The sequence below is a fragment of the Labeo rohita genome, chromosome 9 (genome assembly GCF_022985175.1).
Source record: "Labeo rohita strain BAU-BD-2019 chromosome 9, IGBB_LRoh.1.0, whole genome shotgun sequence".
Taxonomy (NCBI): Eukaryota; Metazoa; Chordata; class Actinopteri; order Cypriniformes; family Cyprinidae; genus Labeo; species Labeo rohita.
This window is the reverse complement of record NC_066877.1, coordinates 24,832,126-24,847,916: the sequence shown is the minus strand read 5'-3', so window position 1 is coordinate 24,847,916 and position 15,791 is coordinate 24,832,126. Positions and strand designations below refer to the sequence as shown.

Below are 15,791 nucleotides of genomic sequence, written 5' to 3'. Positions count from 1 at the left end.
CAAAACGACCAATCGTTTTCTAAACAAATGAACAATATACTTTTTAACCTCAAAAGCTCATCTTGTCTAAGCCTGCATGAATTCTGTGAATTCGTGCAGTCGTTGCTAGGTTACCTAACGGTTAAGTTGTACATTTTGTAGAAAAACGATCTTAAACAGTTATGTATAAATTATTTAATAATACATAAAGACCTCAATGCCATTGTCATTAAAGGTCTGTGCATCAGCAAAGACGGAAGAGCATGGCATTTTTTGCTTAAAAAATAAAAGCATTGTTGCAAGTATTATTGCAGAACAGGTCATTGTTATCAGTGGCTGTTTAGCCACTATTGGTAGTATACTGTAAATATTATTCTTATCTACTACTCATCTGAACCCTTTTAACATTTTGTAAAATACTAGACATCATTGATGTATCCTTCGCTGCCTTCGAATTCTGTGCGTGTGCGTCATATAGGCTTTATAAATAAAGATATTCTGGTGAAAGTAAACTTGTTACTTTATATAATAGATGACATCTTGACCATAATATGCTTTATGAATAGTAATAATGTAAAAAGCATAATAAATAATATTGTTTAATAATAGTATTTTACAAAAATGTTAAAAGGGTTCAGATGAGTAGTAGATTCATTCAGAAGAAGGTACCTCCAGAGACAGAAAGTGAAGCAGAATTTGGATTCGAACGTTCCTTGATGCCTTCCTGCCTTGGAATGCTGCCTCAGAAGGCAGCATTTTAGAGCTTTCGGACGCAGCCATTATCTTTCCTATTTTTAACCAAAATAGGGTGTTGTGGGCATTACTGAGTACACACGTAATGTAATGACTGTTTAATTCACTGGAAAGTGAATTACATTATTTGTGCTTTCTGTACTGGAAGCTCCTAACATTAAGACGACCAAGCCCTTGCACAGAAACTCCACGTATGCTTTATAGTAGAAGTAATAGTACTGACAACGCTTCAGGAATCTCTAATCCAGCTATCGCTTTAGCTGAACAAAATGCAGATAGAGGAATTTTAACTGAGGAAACTTGAAGACAATAAACATACGACTGCTACAATACATGGTTTGTCTGTGTTCTTTAAGCAATCTTGTTTTTTTTTTTTTATAAGGATAAAGTATATTTATAATGCAATGCTAATCGACATAGCCTTTATAATACCATAAAATAGTATGATTTCTGCCCCATTCTGTGATATGAAGCCACGTCTGATCGCAAAAGGTTATTTCAAACACTTGACTATGTTATAAGGTAATTTGGGAAAAAAGCATGTCAATAAATTATATCTTTGTTGGTCAACAGGTTTGTAAACAGGCTCAAATACACACAAAACTGAATCACACACTTGCTACTAGTGCAGTTAATGTTATTTAGGGCTCAGACCGATTTTTGTCGCACTGCACAGTTTTGACCAAAACACAGTTTCAGATTGGAGCTACTAGTTTTACGTCCGCCGTTAGCATGTCACTCCGTACTGTCACACACAAAAATATGTCAACAACTAGACTTAATCGTTGTTATTGCGGGAAGACTAATTCTTATCGTGGGGAAATTTTTTTTTTCTGGTATATCGCAAACGATAAGATATCGCCCATCTCTACTTGGCTGGAATTGTTTAGAGCCATTTGAAGCTGCATTCAAACTGCACTTTGTAAGATCAAACTTTAGGGCACCATTGAAGTCCACTATCTGGAGAACACTAATGAAATGTTTTCTTTAAGAAACATAATTTCTTACCAACTGAAGAAAGAAAGACATGAACATCTTGGATGACAAAGGGGTGAGTAAATTATCTTTACATTTTTGTTCTGGAAGTGAACTTCTCATTTAAATACAAAATAAATGCTGGAATAAATCAAGCTAAGCTTCTGAGGTGGACAGACTCATATTCCCTGAGAGTCTGAGGGAAGCATGGCGAAACTTACACACACATCTGTTGTCATCGAGCAGTATCCGCTCTCCTCGGCAGCTGCAGTTGACTGTGCCATCTGGAGTAAGGAGACACAGGTCACCACAGCCACCATTCAGAATCCTGCATGGAGATAGTTCGCCTGAAACACAACGACAAGAGAACATCACGTACCCTCACAACAGCGCTCTGAGTATATTAAAAAGCGCTAAATAACAATATTAAACAGCAAACAAACAAGAACATGGAGAAAAGTCATTCCAAAGTCTTTGAAGTGAGCAATCTATAAAACTTTGGGCTAAAAACAGGTCTGCTTTCTTAAAAAGAGCTGACTATTAAAATACACTGACAAATGCAGTACATCAGGGGCTTATTCACTGAATACCCTGGAGTTCCTGCAAAGTGCAATTCCTAAGCAAAACAAAAAAGTTGTTAAAAATTTAAAACGTAAGTGTAATCTCATTTAAACCGAAGAAGAAACTGTACAGTTTTTCCTTTGCTGGGCTTTGGAAATTAAAAGTGTGCGGTCCAAAAGTTTGAGACCACATTGGAAATAAATATAATTAATGTAATAAACAGGATTTGTGACATTAAACATATGACCTTTGCACCAGTGTTTTACTGAGATACTATTATGGTTTTTATTAAAATTCTGAATCAGTGTTAGGATTTTTAGATCTTCTGTTTTAATAATTTTTAAAATTTTAATAATTTAGTTGTGCATTTTTGACATTTATATATATATATATATATATAATATATATATATTATAATATATAATTTTATTCATTTTTATTTCAGATTTAGTCATTTTAGTACATGAAGTTAAACTAATTTAAAATGAGACATGTTAAAAAGTTTATTTCACATTTAGGATTTTTTATTGTGTTCACAAATTTTTTTTATGGTGTTTTAGTAATTTTGTTGTGCATTTCTGACATTTTTAAGTATTGTCTATTTCGTTTGTATTTATTTTTATTTAAAGTTTGTAAATTTTAGTTATTTTAGTACATCAAGTTAAACTCATTTAAAATGAGATATGTTGATGACAAAGTCTTAAAAAGTACTTTTATTTTATTTCAGTTTAAGTTTATTTTATTTTATTTTATATAACACATTTTTTATGGTGTTTTAGTAATTATGTTGTGCATTTCTGACATTTTTAAGTAGCGTTTATATAGTTTTTATTCATTTTTATTTCAATTTTAGTTTTAGTTATTAGTCTTAAAAAGTTTGTATATTTCATTTTATTTCATGTAACAAGATTTTTTATGGGGTTCACAAGATTTTTTACTGTGTTTTAGTAATTTTTTGTGCATTTTTGACATTTTTATGTAGTTTTTATTTCAGTTTTAGTCTTTATTTTAGTCTTAGTTATTTTAGTGCATCTAGTTTAACTCGTTTAAAATGAAACATGTTGCTAACGAAGTCTTAAAAAGTTGTTATATTTTATTTTATTTCAGTTTATTTTGTTTCACATAAGATTCACAATCATTTTTATGGTGTTTTAGTAATTTTGTTGTACATTTTTGACATTTTTAGTAGTGTCTATATAGTTTAATACATTTTTATTTCAGTTTTACTTTTAGTTATTTTAGTACATCAAGTTAAACTTTACTACATCAAGTTAAATTTAAATTGAGATGTTGCTGACAAAGTCTTAAAAAGTTGTTATATTTTATTTTATTTCAGTTTAAGTTTATTTTATTTCACATAAGATTTTTAATGGTGTTCACAAGATTTTTTATGGTGTTTTAGTAATTTTGTTGTGCATTTTTGATATTTTTAAGTAGCGTCTATATAGTTTTCGTTCATTTTTAATTTGGTTTTAGTTTTAGTTACTTTAGTAACACAAGTTAAACTAATTTAAACTAAGACACGTTGCTAAGTGTTAAACAGTTCTTATATTTTATTTTACTTCAGTTGAAGTTTATTTTTTTATGGCATTTTAGTAATTTTGTTGTGCATTTTTCACATTTTCTCTTTTTCTTTAGTTTGAGTTATTTTTGTACATAAAGTAAAACTAATTTAAAATGACACAAGTTGCTGAGAAAATCTAAAAAAAAAAGTTCTTATATATTTTTTTCTTTTATTTCAGTTGAAGTTTATTTTATTTCACATTCAGATTTTTTATGGTGTTTATTTTAGTTCCAGTATGAGTTAACAGATGTCAGATGTTCTCGCTTCCATTAAAGCACAAGATGCTCTTTGGATTGTTCTCAAACCAGGCAGGTTTTCAGCTCAGGATGCCTGACTGCTGTCATTAAAGAGATAAAAAAAAATAAAAAATATTTCATTTACTCAAATGATGATGCAGACAATATGTATGTATCATGAAAAAATCTAAATAGAAACATTTTTCACTAGCAGTCAAAGAACTTTTAAATGAACATCCAGACTGTCAGGAAATGTTATGACTCCAGAACATTGCCCCTCTGGGAGCTGTATGAAGCACCCATACCTGTGAAGAGCTCAGCATCTCTAATTCATTGTGCTGTGACTCAGCATGAATATGGAAACGAGTCTTAAAAATCAAACGTGGTGTGTTAACTTGGCACAGTGTCAGATGAAAGAAAGATTTCTGTAAGTTGATCACAACAGCAGTTATCTTCACATCTGTCTTCGAATGAACACCTCTCTCTCTGGCGGTGCTGACTGGTAACATTCCTTAGGTATAAATGGTTTAGGGGCAGACAGCTGCAATCATATGGTATGATCAAACAAATGAGAGGAGAAAACCCCTCACAGCAGGCTCACAAACAAAAACAGTCGGGAGTCTCTTAAACCGATTTCCCAATGTCCTACTTTTCACATTTGCGACAGTTCAGAGCATCCTCTGTGACTCGAAGATACTTTTTTAAATTAATTATGTCTCCAATTTAGTTTGCTTGGTTACTAAATAAGTCCACTCTAATTTATCATTCCCACTATTCCTTAGAAATCAAAAAGAGCCACCCCCAGCGAAAGCTCAACTGTGAATTCAACGTAAGCAACACATATATGAAAAGTCTCAGAGGCCGCTTTCAGAGACCAATTATTTATTTTGGAATACTTACAATTATTAGTGTCTTTGGCAACTGCTATAATTCCCATTGGCTGGTGGGGAATATCAGCCCTGAGAACTTTAGTATCTCCTCCGGTGAACTTGTTGGTCCGTAACACAGCCCGTCGAGTCCAGTCAGACCAAAAAATGTAGTTTCCGTGGATAGCAAGACCAAAAAATGTGCCAGGACCTGACCTTACAATCACCTGATGACAAAGAACAAAAGGTAAGGTTTAAAGCATCTGCTTGCAGATTATATTTTCGATATGTAGTATATAGAGTCAAAGTCAAAAGTTTACATACACCTTGCAGAATCTGCAAAATGTGAATTATTTTACCAAAATAAGTGGAATCATAAAAAATGCATGTTATTTTATATTTAGTACTGACCTGAATAAGATATTTCACATAAAAGATGTTAACATATAGTCCACATAAGAAAATAATAGTTGAATTTATAAAAATGCCCCCTTTCAAAAGTTTACATACACTTGATTCTTAATACTGTGTTGTTACTTGAATGTCAGGGGTGTAAACTTCTGAACAGAATGAAGATGTGTGCATTTTTCTTATTTTTGCCCTCTTATTTTGCAGAATCTGCAAGGTGTATGTAAACTTTTGACTTCAACTGGACATATACATTGTATTATACACAAGAAACTTTTCATGTGTGTGCATTACAATGTCCGATTTATGCAAACTATAACTATTTCCTTTGTCTGTCACTGCAATTTTACAGTGAAGAAAATTAGAGTATGGATGCACATGATTTAATAAAGACCTATTTGCTCAAATATGGGCTTTTCTACCTATATCACGGCCTTATGTCCGTTTAAAGTATGCTGAAACGGCCGAGAAACCGCGCCTTCAAATGAGGTATTGGTGCAATACTGCATGCCAAGTTCAAGGCAGGTCCATAAAGCCAAGTTCAAGGGTCCAGTATAATTATAATATCACGGCCTGATGTCCGCTTTAACACATCCTCTGTGAGACGGCAGAGAAACCTCGCTGTGAAATTGGCTGATGGCGCAATACGGCTGTGTGTATTGAGCTTTAATTTTGGATTTTGTTAGAGCAGTTCATGGAATATGAGGCTGAATCCAGCTCCTTTTATTCGTTTGTCATTTTCTGAAGCGCCTTTATATAACGCTTTGTCCATATATAGCGCTGCTCGCAATAAGTGCTGTTAGAACTAAATAAAAAAAATCAGCATTTCTCCACCATCCGCAAAGATGGATTAAATCTGACGAAGTGGTTTAATGATGTTTTGATCTTGTGAAATGACATATGTGTGTGTGTGTGTGTATATATATATATATATATATATATATATACACAGTCAGGTCCATTTATATTTGGACAATGACACATTTTTATTATTTTACCCGTTTTATAATGAATACGGGCTTAAAGTGCACACTCTGAGCTTTGATCTGAGGGTAGTCTCATCAAAAGCTCTTTCATGGACAGTTGTGGGCTGTTTCTTTATTTTTGCTACATCAATTAAGCAGGTAAAAGGTTTGGAGTTGATTCTAAGTGTGCCATTTGTATTTGTTGCTCTGAGGCCACATCATGCGGTCAAAAAAGCTCTGCATGCAAGTAAAACATTAGGAGTGCCCAAATAAACAGTTTGGAGAAAAACAAAACACTGGTGAGCTCAGCAACATAAAAAGGCCTGGGCGTTCATAGAGGACATCAGTAATGGATGACTGGATGAACCTCTCCATGGTAAAGAAAAACATTTCACAACATCCAGCCAAGTGAAGAACACTCTCCAGGAGGTAGGCGTCTCACTCTGAAATTCTACAATCAAGAGAAGACTTCACGAGAGCAAATAAAGAGGGTAAACCACAAGGTGCAAGCAAGGCCAGATTAGACTTTGCCAAAAAAAAACATCTAAAACACTCAGACCACTTCTGGAAAAGTATTCTTTGGACAGCTGAAATTAAGATCAACTTGTACCAGAAAAAAAGGAAGAAAAAAGTATGGAGAAGGCTTGGAACAGCTCACGATCCAAAGCACACAACATCATCTGTGAAACAAGGTGGAGCAGTGAGATGGCATGAGCACGCATAGCTTCCAGTGGCATGGGGTTACTGGAGTTTATTGATGACGTGACAGAAGTGGCCGGATGAATTCTGAAGTGTATAGGGATATACTGTCTGCCCAGATTCCGTCAAATAGAGCAAAGCGGCGCTTCACTGTGCAAACAGACGATGACCCAAAACAAACAGCAAAAGCAACCCAGGAGTTTTTGAAAGTAGAAAAGTGGAATATTCTGCAATGGCCAAGTCAGTCTTCTGATTTCAACTTGACTGAGCATGCATTTCACTTGCTGAAGACACAACTAAAGGCAGAAAAACCCACAAACAAACAACAACTGAGGTCAGCTTCAGTAAAGGTCTGGCAAAACATCACAAAGGAGGGAACCCAGTCTCTGGTGATGTCCATGAGTTCCAGACTTAAGGCAGTCTTTGCCTGCAATGGATTCTCAACAAAATATTACCAATGAACATGATTATATTTACTTGTCCAATTTTGGGGAGTCTGTGAACAAAAACATGGCTATAATTCCTTAGCATTTTATGTAATATTTTTGTTCAACCCCTTGAATTAAAGCTTGAAGTCTGCACTTCAATTTCATCTCGATTGTTTAATTTTAAATCTATTCTAGTGGCATACATAGCCGAAATTATGAAAATTGTGTCAGCGTCCAAATATAAATATATATACATATATATATATATATATATATATATTGGCCTGTCGAAATCCAAAATTTGAGCCAGTTGCTTTTAGACCTCACAATCCTCAGAATCAGAAACAGAAAGAGTTTTGTTGCCAAGTGTTTTTACACACAAAATGAATTTGTCTTGGTGACAGGAGTTTCCAGTGGAGAAAATACAGACATAGTCCAGACCAGTGTTGTGCAAGTTACTCTGAAAACGTAATCAAATTACTGATTACTGATTACTCCTTTTAAAAGTAATCAAATTACTGTTCTGATTGCTTTATTTCAAAAGTAATTAGTTACATTACTAGTTACATTATTACATTAACATCCCAGCATAAATGCTCTCGATAAAATATTTGTTATTAAAGCATCAACATTCAAAAACCACTGTTATTTTTACTAAAAGCAATAGGCTGCTGCGTGTGTGGTTGCAGAATGCACTGCATTTCGAGCAGTGAGTGGATTCTCTGATTGTCCATTTTTGAATATTTTGAATATTTAAATGTCCTAAAGATGACCGCAAAATGTAAAACCAGGAGAAATGTACATGCATTGCTAAATATCCAATATTGACCGAAAAGATAAATGTTGACCCCACAAAACCAGTCACAATTAGCATTGGTATATTTCTAGCAATAGCCAACAATACACCGTATGGGTCAAAATTATGTTTTTTCTTTTATGCCAAAAATCATTAGGATATTAAATAAAGATCATGTTCCAGGAAGATATTTTGTAAATTTCCTGCCATAAATATATCAAAGCTTCATTTTTGATTAATAATATGCATTGCTAAGAACTTCATTTGGACAACTTTAAAGGTGGTTTTCTCAAAATTTGCTTTTTTTTGCACCCTCAGATTCCAGATTTTTAAATAGTTGTATCTCAGCCAAATATTGTCCTATTCTAACAAACCTTACATCAATGGAAATCTTTTTTATTCAGGTATCAGATGTTGTAACTGACCCTTATGACTGGTTTTGTGGTCCAGGGTCACAAATTAAAAGAAATTTCTAATATGGTATGGTAATGATATATTGTGAATCCTAAAATGTCAGCCAAATATTCAATGGCTATTATCAGTCATTGCAAAACATGCAAAAACAATAGTTTTAGGCCACCAGTTCTTACACAGGGATCAAACCATAGGCTAACAATTAAAACAAGAGACAAAAACCCACTCTGACAAGCACTGAAAAGTCTCTTTGAGGGAACTAAAATGAATGTGTAGGTGGAGGACACGTGCTTTAAATAATCCCCCAGCAGCCAGTTTAGCCCAGATCCTGTGAGTGTTAATGCAGGTGTCATGGTGACGGACACAGATATACATCACACGACTCCTTCTGGGAGTTTCCAGGCTGTGGGGCGGGAGGATGTCCCACAGCTCTGGAGACCCAACCATTAACAGGAACACGCTTGTAGCCGTGATCACATTAGCCCTGCCACCATGGTGGGAAAAATAGGACAGGTGTTGATTAAGAGAGCCCAGCTTGAGCAAACAACAACTGGAGATCCGAGAGGGGAGGAAAAATGAGGAGCATGCCAGATGGTTTTTGATGGAGCATATTGATTCAGAATTAAATTTAGAGGTGCAAGCGTTCTGCTCCAGCACTAATTATCTCTGTTTATCTGATCAAATAGATGTCAAATAGAGTTTTCAGCTAACAGCTATAGCCACATGCAATTGCCCGCAGCTCTGATGGGCACTATAAAGAATGTACATCTATAATAATAGTCCTCTTTGTGTGAATGTGATATGAATGATGGCACCTCACGGTGTGACAGATTGTGTTTCATCAGAGAAAGTCTAACCATGCGTACCGTTAAGCTTCCACTCCCAAACCCTTTTGGTAAAACCAGTTGGGAGATTCCAACTGCAAGGCAGTTTGCCAAAAGCCGTGTTGATTTAGTTTTGCTTAATTCTTCACAGTTTAATTGGCTAGTTGATAGGACGGCCCAGCAGGGGTCTCAAAATAAGCTTTCATTACCAGAAGTGCGCTTAGTTTGGGAGGTTGAGGAACTCTAATTAACTCTTTGTCATGTTTCTTCAAAGTGGATAATTCATTACGATTAAGCTAATCTTGTGAAGGGTCAATGGACCCGGCATCAGTGGACACTAACAGCTCCAGAGGGTTGCCCGTCCTTTGGGTGGTCATCAAGTCATTACCGTCTAGATGTAGTGACCCACTGCAAAACCCAATTGCGGTTTATGTTTTAGAAAATGAGTAGGGTTTACTACCACTGGTGGTTGTTATTTCCACTAATCAAAAGCACTTCCTAATTGCTAAACAATAAAAAAAAAGAAAAAAATGCAAAATGAACTGAAACATGATTAATTACTTAAAAAACAATAAAAGAATAACATTTTTGAAGTATCTTCATTTTAGGTTTTTCTCAGCAAACTTTGATATGCAAGTAATCGTGATCAATTTGATTAATCAGCATATAATAAATTAATTTGCTTAAAGGAGTAGTTTACTTCCAGAGCAAAAATTTGAAGATTATGTACTCACCCCATTGTCATGCAAGATGTTCATGTCTTTCTTTCTTCAGTTGTAAAGAAATTTTTTTGAGGAATTATCTCCATATAGTGGACTTCTATGGTGCTCACAACTGCCAAAATGCAGTTTCAGTGCAGCTTCAAAGGGCTCTAAACGTTACCAGCTGAGAAAGAAAGGTCTTATCTAGTGAAACGATCTGTCATTTTCTTGAAAAAAAAAAAAAAATATATATATATATTTTTAAACCTCAAATGCTTGTCTTGTGTAGCTCTGCCATGTGCATGCGTAGTCTGTGCAATCCCGTTCAAGGAGGTTGAGGTATGTCAGCTTTAAAATCATCCCACATCGCTGTTTTACTTTTTTTTATAAAGGGCGTTTGACCTTCTTTGCACAGTTGGTAGTTCTGCAGCGATGTGGGATGCTTTTGAAGTTGGAGGAGAAAATGAGATATGAGTTTTTCAACATACCCTAACTGTACTGAGCTAGACAAGACGAGCATTTGAGGTTAAAAGTATATAAATTGTTATTAATTTTTTTAGAAAATGACCAATTGTTTCGCTAGATAATAGGGGTGTAACAGTACACAGATGTCACAGTTCAGTACGTACCTCGGTTCGAGGGTCATGGTTCGATATGATTTCGAAAAAAAAAAAAATTAAAAAATCAAATCTACTATGCTAGGTTTCTTTTCATTTATTTTAAACAGACAGTAGTACAAATTACAATTTTTTTCCACCTACATGTGAAAATACTAAATATTATATCAAATTAATGTCATATGTAGGCTATAAAATCTGCAATACATATACAAGGAATAAATACTTGAAATAGATTTAATTTAGTTAACTGACAGACAAGGGAAAAAACTGTGCGACATGTAACGTAGGCTATATTTGCAGAGTTTCAGTTCAGTTTTGTGACAGAAGGGAAACTCAAATGGCAGAAAGCGACATTCTATTTGTTCTTTGTTTAAGTTGGTTTTGCTGGTGAGGAAAGTTAAAGTAATCGCGCCGGCGCACACAAACACAAAACATATCAGTTCCGGGCTTCCAGCATTGCTAACTTGACAACGCAGTTGGTACTTTATTAAAATAAAAAACAGTGAACCAAACATCAGCGACCTGCCTCACTGTGTCACCGTTAGAATGCGACTGAAGTACTGAAGTCTATAATTTACATAATAAATAATAGTTTAGCATTTAGATGCATCGCAAATATAGAAATATTTTGGGATATTTGAATTTGTGCCGAATGAGACAGGTAGTATACAAGAGCACAAAGCTTCATTTCGCAGACAGTTGAGCGTGCAAGCCATTAAAGTAACGTTATACTCCTTTGTCAGAATCAGCACATGGTCACTGTCTAGTAGGCTTTATTTTCAAGTGCGCAGCTCCTGGCATTCACTGTTCTTCTGCCGGCGGTTATCAAACAAAGTTGCATTAATGCGGGAGCCCCCTTCTGGATTGAGGGTGAATTGCCTGTATTCATTGTAAGGCCTCATGCACTGAACCGAGATGCCCGTACCGTAACGGTTCGGTACGAATACATGTATCGTTACACCCCTACTAGATAACACCCTTATACCTCAGCTGGGATCGTCTAGAGCCCTTTGAAGCTGAAACTGCATTGTGGAAGTTTAAACTAGCGGGCACCACAGAAGTCCACTATATTAAACTATCCTGAAATGTTTTCCTCAAAAAAAAGAAAAAAATCTCGACGACCGAAGAAAGAAAGATATGAACATCTTGAATGATAACGGGGCGTGTACATTATCTGTACATTTTTGCTCTGGAAGTGAACCAAATTAGTTCACTCCTGAATTAAAATTTCCTGCTAATTTACTCACCCCCATCTCATACAAGAGGTTCATGTCTTTCTTTCTTCAGCTGAAAAAATAAAGGTTCTTGAGGAAAACATTCCAGGATTTTTCTCCATATAGTGAACTTCAATGGGGATCAGCAGGTTGAAGGTCCAAATTGCAGTTTTAATGCAGCTTCAATGTAAGTAACCAGTTGGTCATTTATATACTTTTTAATCACAAATGCTCATCTCGCACTAGCTTGACTTCACACTTCGCATACAGTAATCATGTTGCAATGGTCACGTGTGGTTAGTTCATTTTGTAATAGGCTTTTGACTTTCTTTGCACATTCGCTTTGTAAACACTGGGTCGGTACTTTCATCTATGTCAACATGACTATGTAATGCAGTTGAAGTTGTGGACACAGCACTAGTATTATTTTAGAAAATGACCAATCGTTACACTAGATAAGACCCTTATTCCTCAGCTAGGATTGTGTAAAACCCTTTTGAAGCTGCATTGAAACTGCAAATTGGACCTTCAACCGGCTGATCCCCTTTAAAGTCCACTATACGGAGAAAAATCCTGGAATGTTTTACTCAAAAACCTTAATTTCTTTTCGACTGAAGAAAGAAAAACATGAGCATTTGGGATGACATGTTAGTGAGTAAATGATCAGCGAATTAATAAATTAATCTTGGTTAATGTTTTTATAAAACTGATAAAATATTACATATTTAATACCACATTTAATACCACAATACCACATATGTAGAAATTAGCATCTACCTACATGAATACATGCTGTAGAAGAGTTTCTTAAACATCAAAAACATCCAAAACATCATGAAACAGAAAAAGAGTAATACTCACATGTCTGTGGGAGCCGTCATATTCACAGCGTTCAATTTTGCCTAGACTGCCATCAGAGAAATACAGCTTTTCCGCCTTATGGTCAATTGTGAGTCCGTTAGGAGTGAATACATCTGTGCTAATGATGACTTTCATGTTGTTCCCTGCAAGAGTGGAGCGCATGATACTGGGGCGCTGCTCGTTCCAATTGGTCCAAAACATGAGGCTACAAAATACACAGGACAAAAAAAGAGGGGAATGGATGCGATTTTACAGACAGCAGTAGCGAGACAAAATGATTCAATACTGTCGCCTGCTGGTATTTTTAAACCGGCTATATGGCGCAGGGGAATATCACTGACTTCACAAATAATAGTGGACAGAAAGGCCTCAGGGCCTATTTGACGTTCCTCTTACAAATTCCTTTCACAGTCTAATTCCACGGACTAATTGAAAATTAGTGATACATGCTGACATTCTATGCCAATTAATCATTTCAGGTTAGATTCTAATTAACAGCAGTCTGTAGTCCATTTGAAAAAGTGCCAGATTACCGAGTAAGCATATTCTCTCCAAGGTTGAGGGTTTAATGTAGTCGGTGAACTCAGGGTCGGCACATCTTTCTGAATATCAATGCTGTTCATCAGTCTCAAACGGTTCTTTTAGAGCTGATATTTAAGTGCATATACCATCCACTATGTCTGGAGAGTTGCTACTCTGCTGGGTCAGGGATAAAAATATTCTGTCCACAACAAATTTCACACAGTGCCCTTCTCATCTGACGAGGTCAAACTAATTAAAATGTTTTCCGTCTTGAATGATTGACATACCACATATGTCAGTTTTCCAGCATGCGACGAATCAATTTGCTCTCGATTTTAAAAGTCAATATGCTTCCTCCTGACATAAAAATCAATTTTTTTTCACAGTATGCATCGACAAAGGTTCCTCTATCAAGTGAATGTGTCCATTTTGTTTAGTCTATAGCCAATGAAATCTTTCCCTCTGCTGGAGTGGAAAATGGCACCTTTTATAAGCGTCACACTAAACATCATTCGTTCTTGCATATCACATGACCAATGACTGGGCATTTTGAATGTTCTGAAGTGCAAATAAGCATTTCAATGCACATGACAACAAACTCGAGCTCACACGCTCAATGTTATTTTTGTGATTTGACAGTATTCTTTACAGAATGACAATATTAGATACCCAAGTGAGTGAAAAATTCTCTTACTTTTGACATTCATCCAGGGCCAAGACGTGAGGATGGTCATCCTCAGACATGGTGACAACAGCTTGCCTGGTGAAAGCTCCTTGTCGGCTCTGGTCTACTGTGTATCTGCTGATGCTCGAGGTGGTGGAGCTAGTCCAGTAAATCGTATCCCAGGCACGGTGATAAGCCAAGCCCTCAACCGAACCCACATCTACAAAAAACAACAAACTACAGTTTGACTGTGCTTCATTTCCATTGGTTAAAACATACTGAATCCAGTCACATGAAAAGGTGATATAATAGCATGTGTTGGCTGATATTACAATTTGGAAATGAACATACCATGTGTTAATGCTTTCATTTGAATGATTTCTTAGTATTTATAGCTTAATTTATTTTTATTAGATAATTTTTAAAGTGCCCCTATTATGCCCATTTCCAATTGCCTTTCATGCAGTGTGTAACGTAGCTGTATGTGAATGTAAATGATCTGCAAGGTTGTGAAGCTGAAAGTGCATCATGCATAATGTTACTCTCTCTCAAAATAAAGAATCGACTCTTTACAACCTAAACGAGGCGTTAATAATTAGAATCCCACCTCCGTGACGGCTACATGTCACGGTTAACACATTTGCATAATTTACGCCTATGTTCTACGTTGGCCGGCCACAAAACAACTTGACCTGCCCTCAAACTCGTCATTTTACTGATGACTGCTTCTCTAATCTCGCGTAGTTCATCACTTGAAAAATGGCTCAGTACCCAGTTTATTTGGATCAGCTGGCTCCACTAAATCACAACCTGTAAGTATCATAAATAATAGATGTTTATATTTTCTATCATGCGTTCAAAATACGGAACTATGCCAATGGGTATATCGTTTCTAACCAGCGCTGTACATGGTAAACCAATCACAACACATTGGACCATCTGACCAATCAGAGCAGAGTAGGCTCACTGATAGAATGGGTTTAGAGAAAATGAATCTTTGAACTGCTTCAAAGGAATAATTTGAGAATCATTGGAAAATGAGATGATATTTAATCCATATTTTGAGAAAACAAAAGCGTTTTTTTGACCTTGGATGCATGTAAACCTTGTAGGAGACTCCCAAAACAATATTAGGAACCTGAAATAGCATAGTAGGAGCATTTAAAAACATTTCAAAGAATTCCACAGGTTTTTTCCCAAAACGGCATGGAAAATGTGAAACTGTGGTATTAGCATGGTAGAATGTTACAGAAGAGTTCTATTTCAAATAAATGCTGTGCTTTTGAACCTTCTATTCATCAAAGAATCCTGAAAAATCATGATTTCATAATCATGAAATTCATGGATGCTGAAAATTAAGCTTTGTTAACAAAATAGGGTATAAAGGGGTCATCGGATGCCCATTTTCCACAAGCTGATATGACTCGTTAGGGTCTTAATGTGAAGTCTATAACATACTTTGGTTAAAATTTCTTAGTGGTAGCGTAAAAAACACCCTTTTTACCTTGTCAAAATCAGCCCTTTTCAGAGAGAGCCATTTTGTTGCATTTGCCTTGAAATGCTAATGAGCCCCTCCCTTCTGTGGGCTGATGAGCCGTTCTGTTTACTTTAGCCGCATTTAGTCGCGTTTAGCCATGAAACTTGCTGACTAGCACATTATTAGGAAAGGTATTTGCAAAGATGCATATAAACTCTTATATTTACTTCTGCTGTAATTAAAGCTGCATTATGAATGATTCGC

The 15,791-nt window shown here is 35.7% G+C and overlaps 1 protein-coding gene across 5 annotated transcripts in view; it reads right to left on the bottom strand.

Annotated features, from left to right (window-relative positions):
* lrp1bb (low density lipoprotein receptor-related protein 1Bb) overlaps positions 1-15,791 on the bottom strand; it is a 355,559-nt gene that overhangs the window by 80,898 nt on the left and 258,870 nt on the right. For all 5 annotated transcript variants that reach the window (XR_007828439.1, XM_051119357.1, XM_051119358.1 and 2 more), the window contains 4 exons: positions 14,081-14,270; positions 12,865-13,069; positions 4,969-5,161; positions 1,929-2,054 (listed from right to left, as the gene is read on the bottom strand). Coding sequence is in view for 4 of the 5 variants with exons in the window: in XM_051119357.1 (XP_050975314.1) it covers positions 1,929-2,054; positions 4,969-5,161; positions 12,865-13,069; positions 14,081-14,270 (714 nt within the window). In the remaining variant the exon portion in view is untranslated. The remainder of the gene's footprint in view (positions 1-1,928; positions 2,055-4,968; positions 5,162-12,864; positions 13,070-14,080; positions 14,271-15,791) is intronic.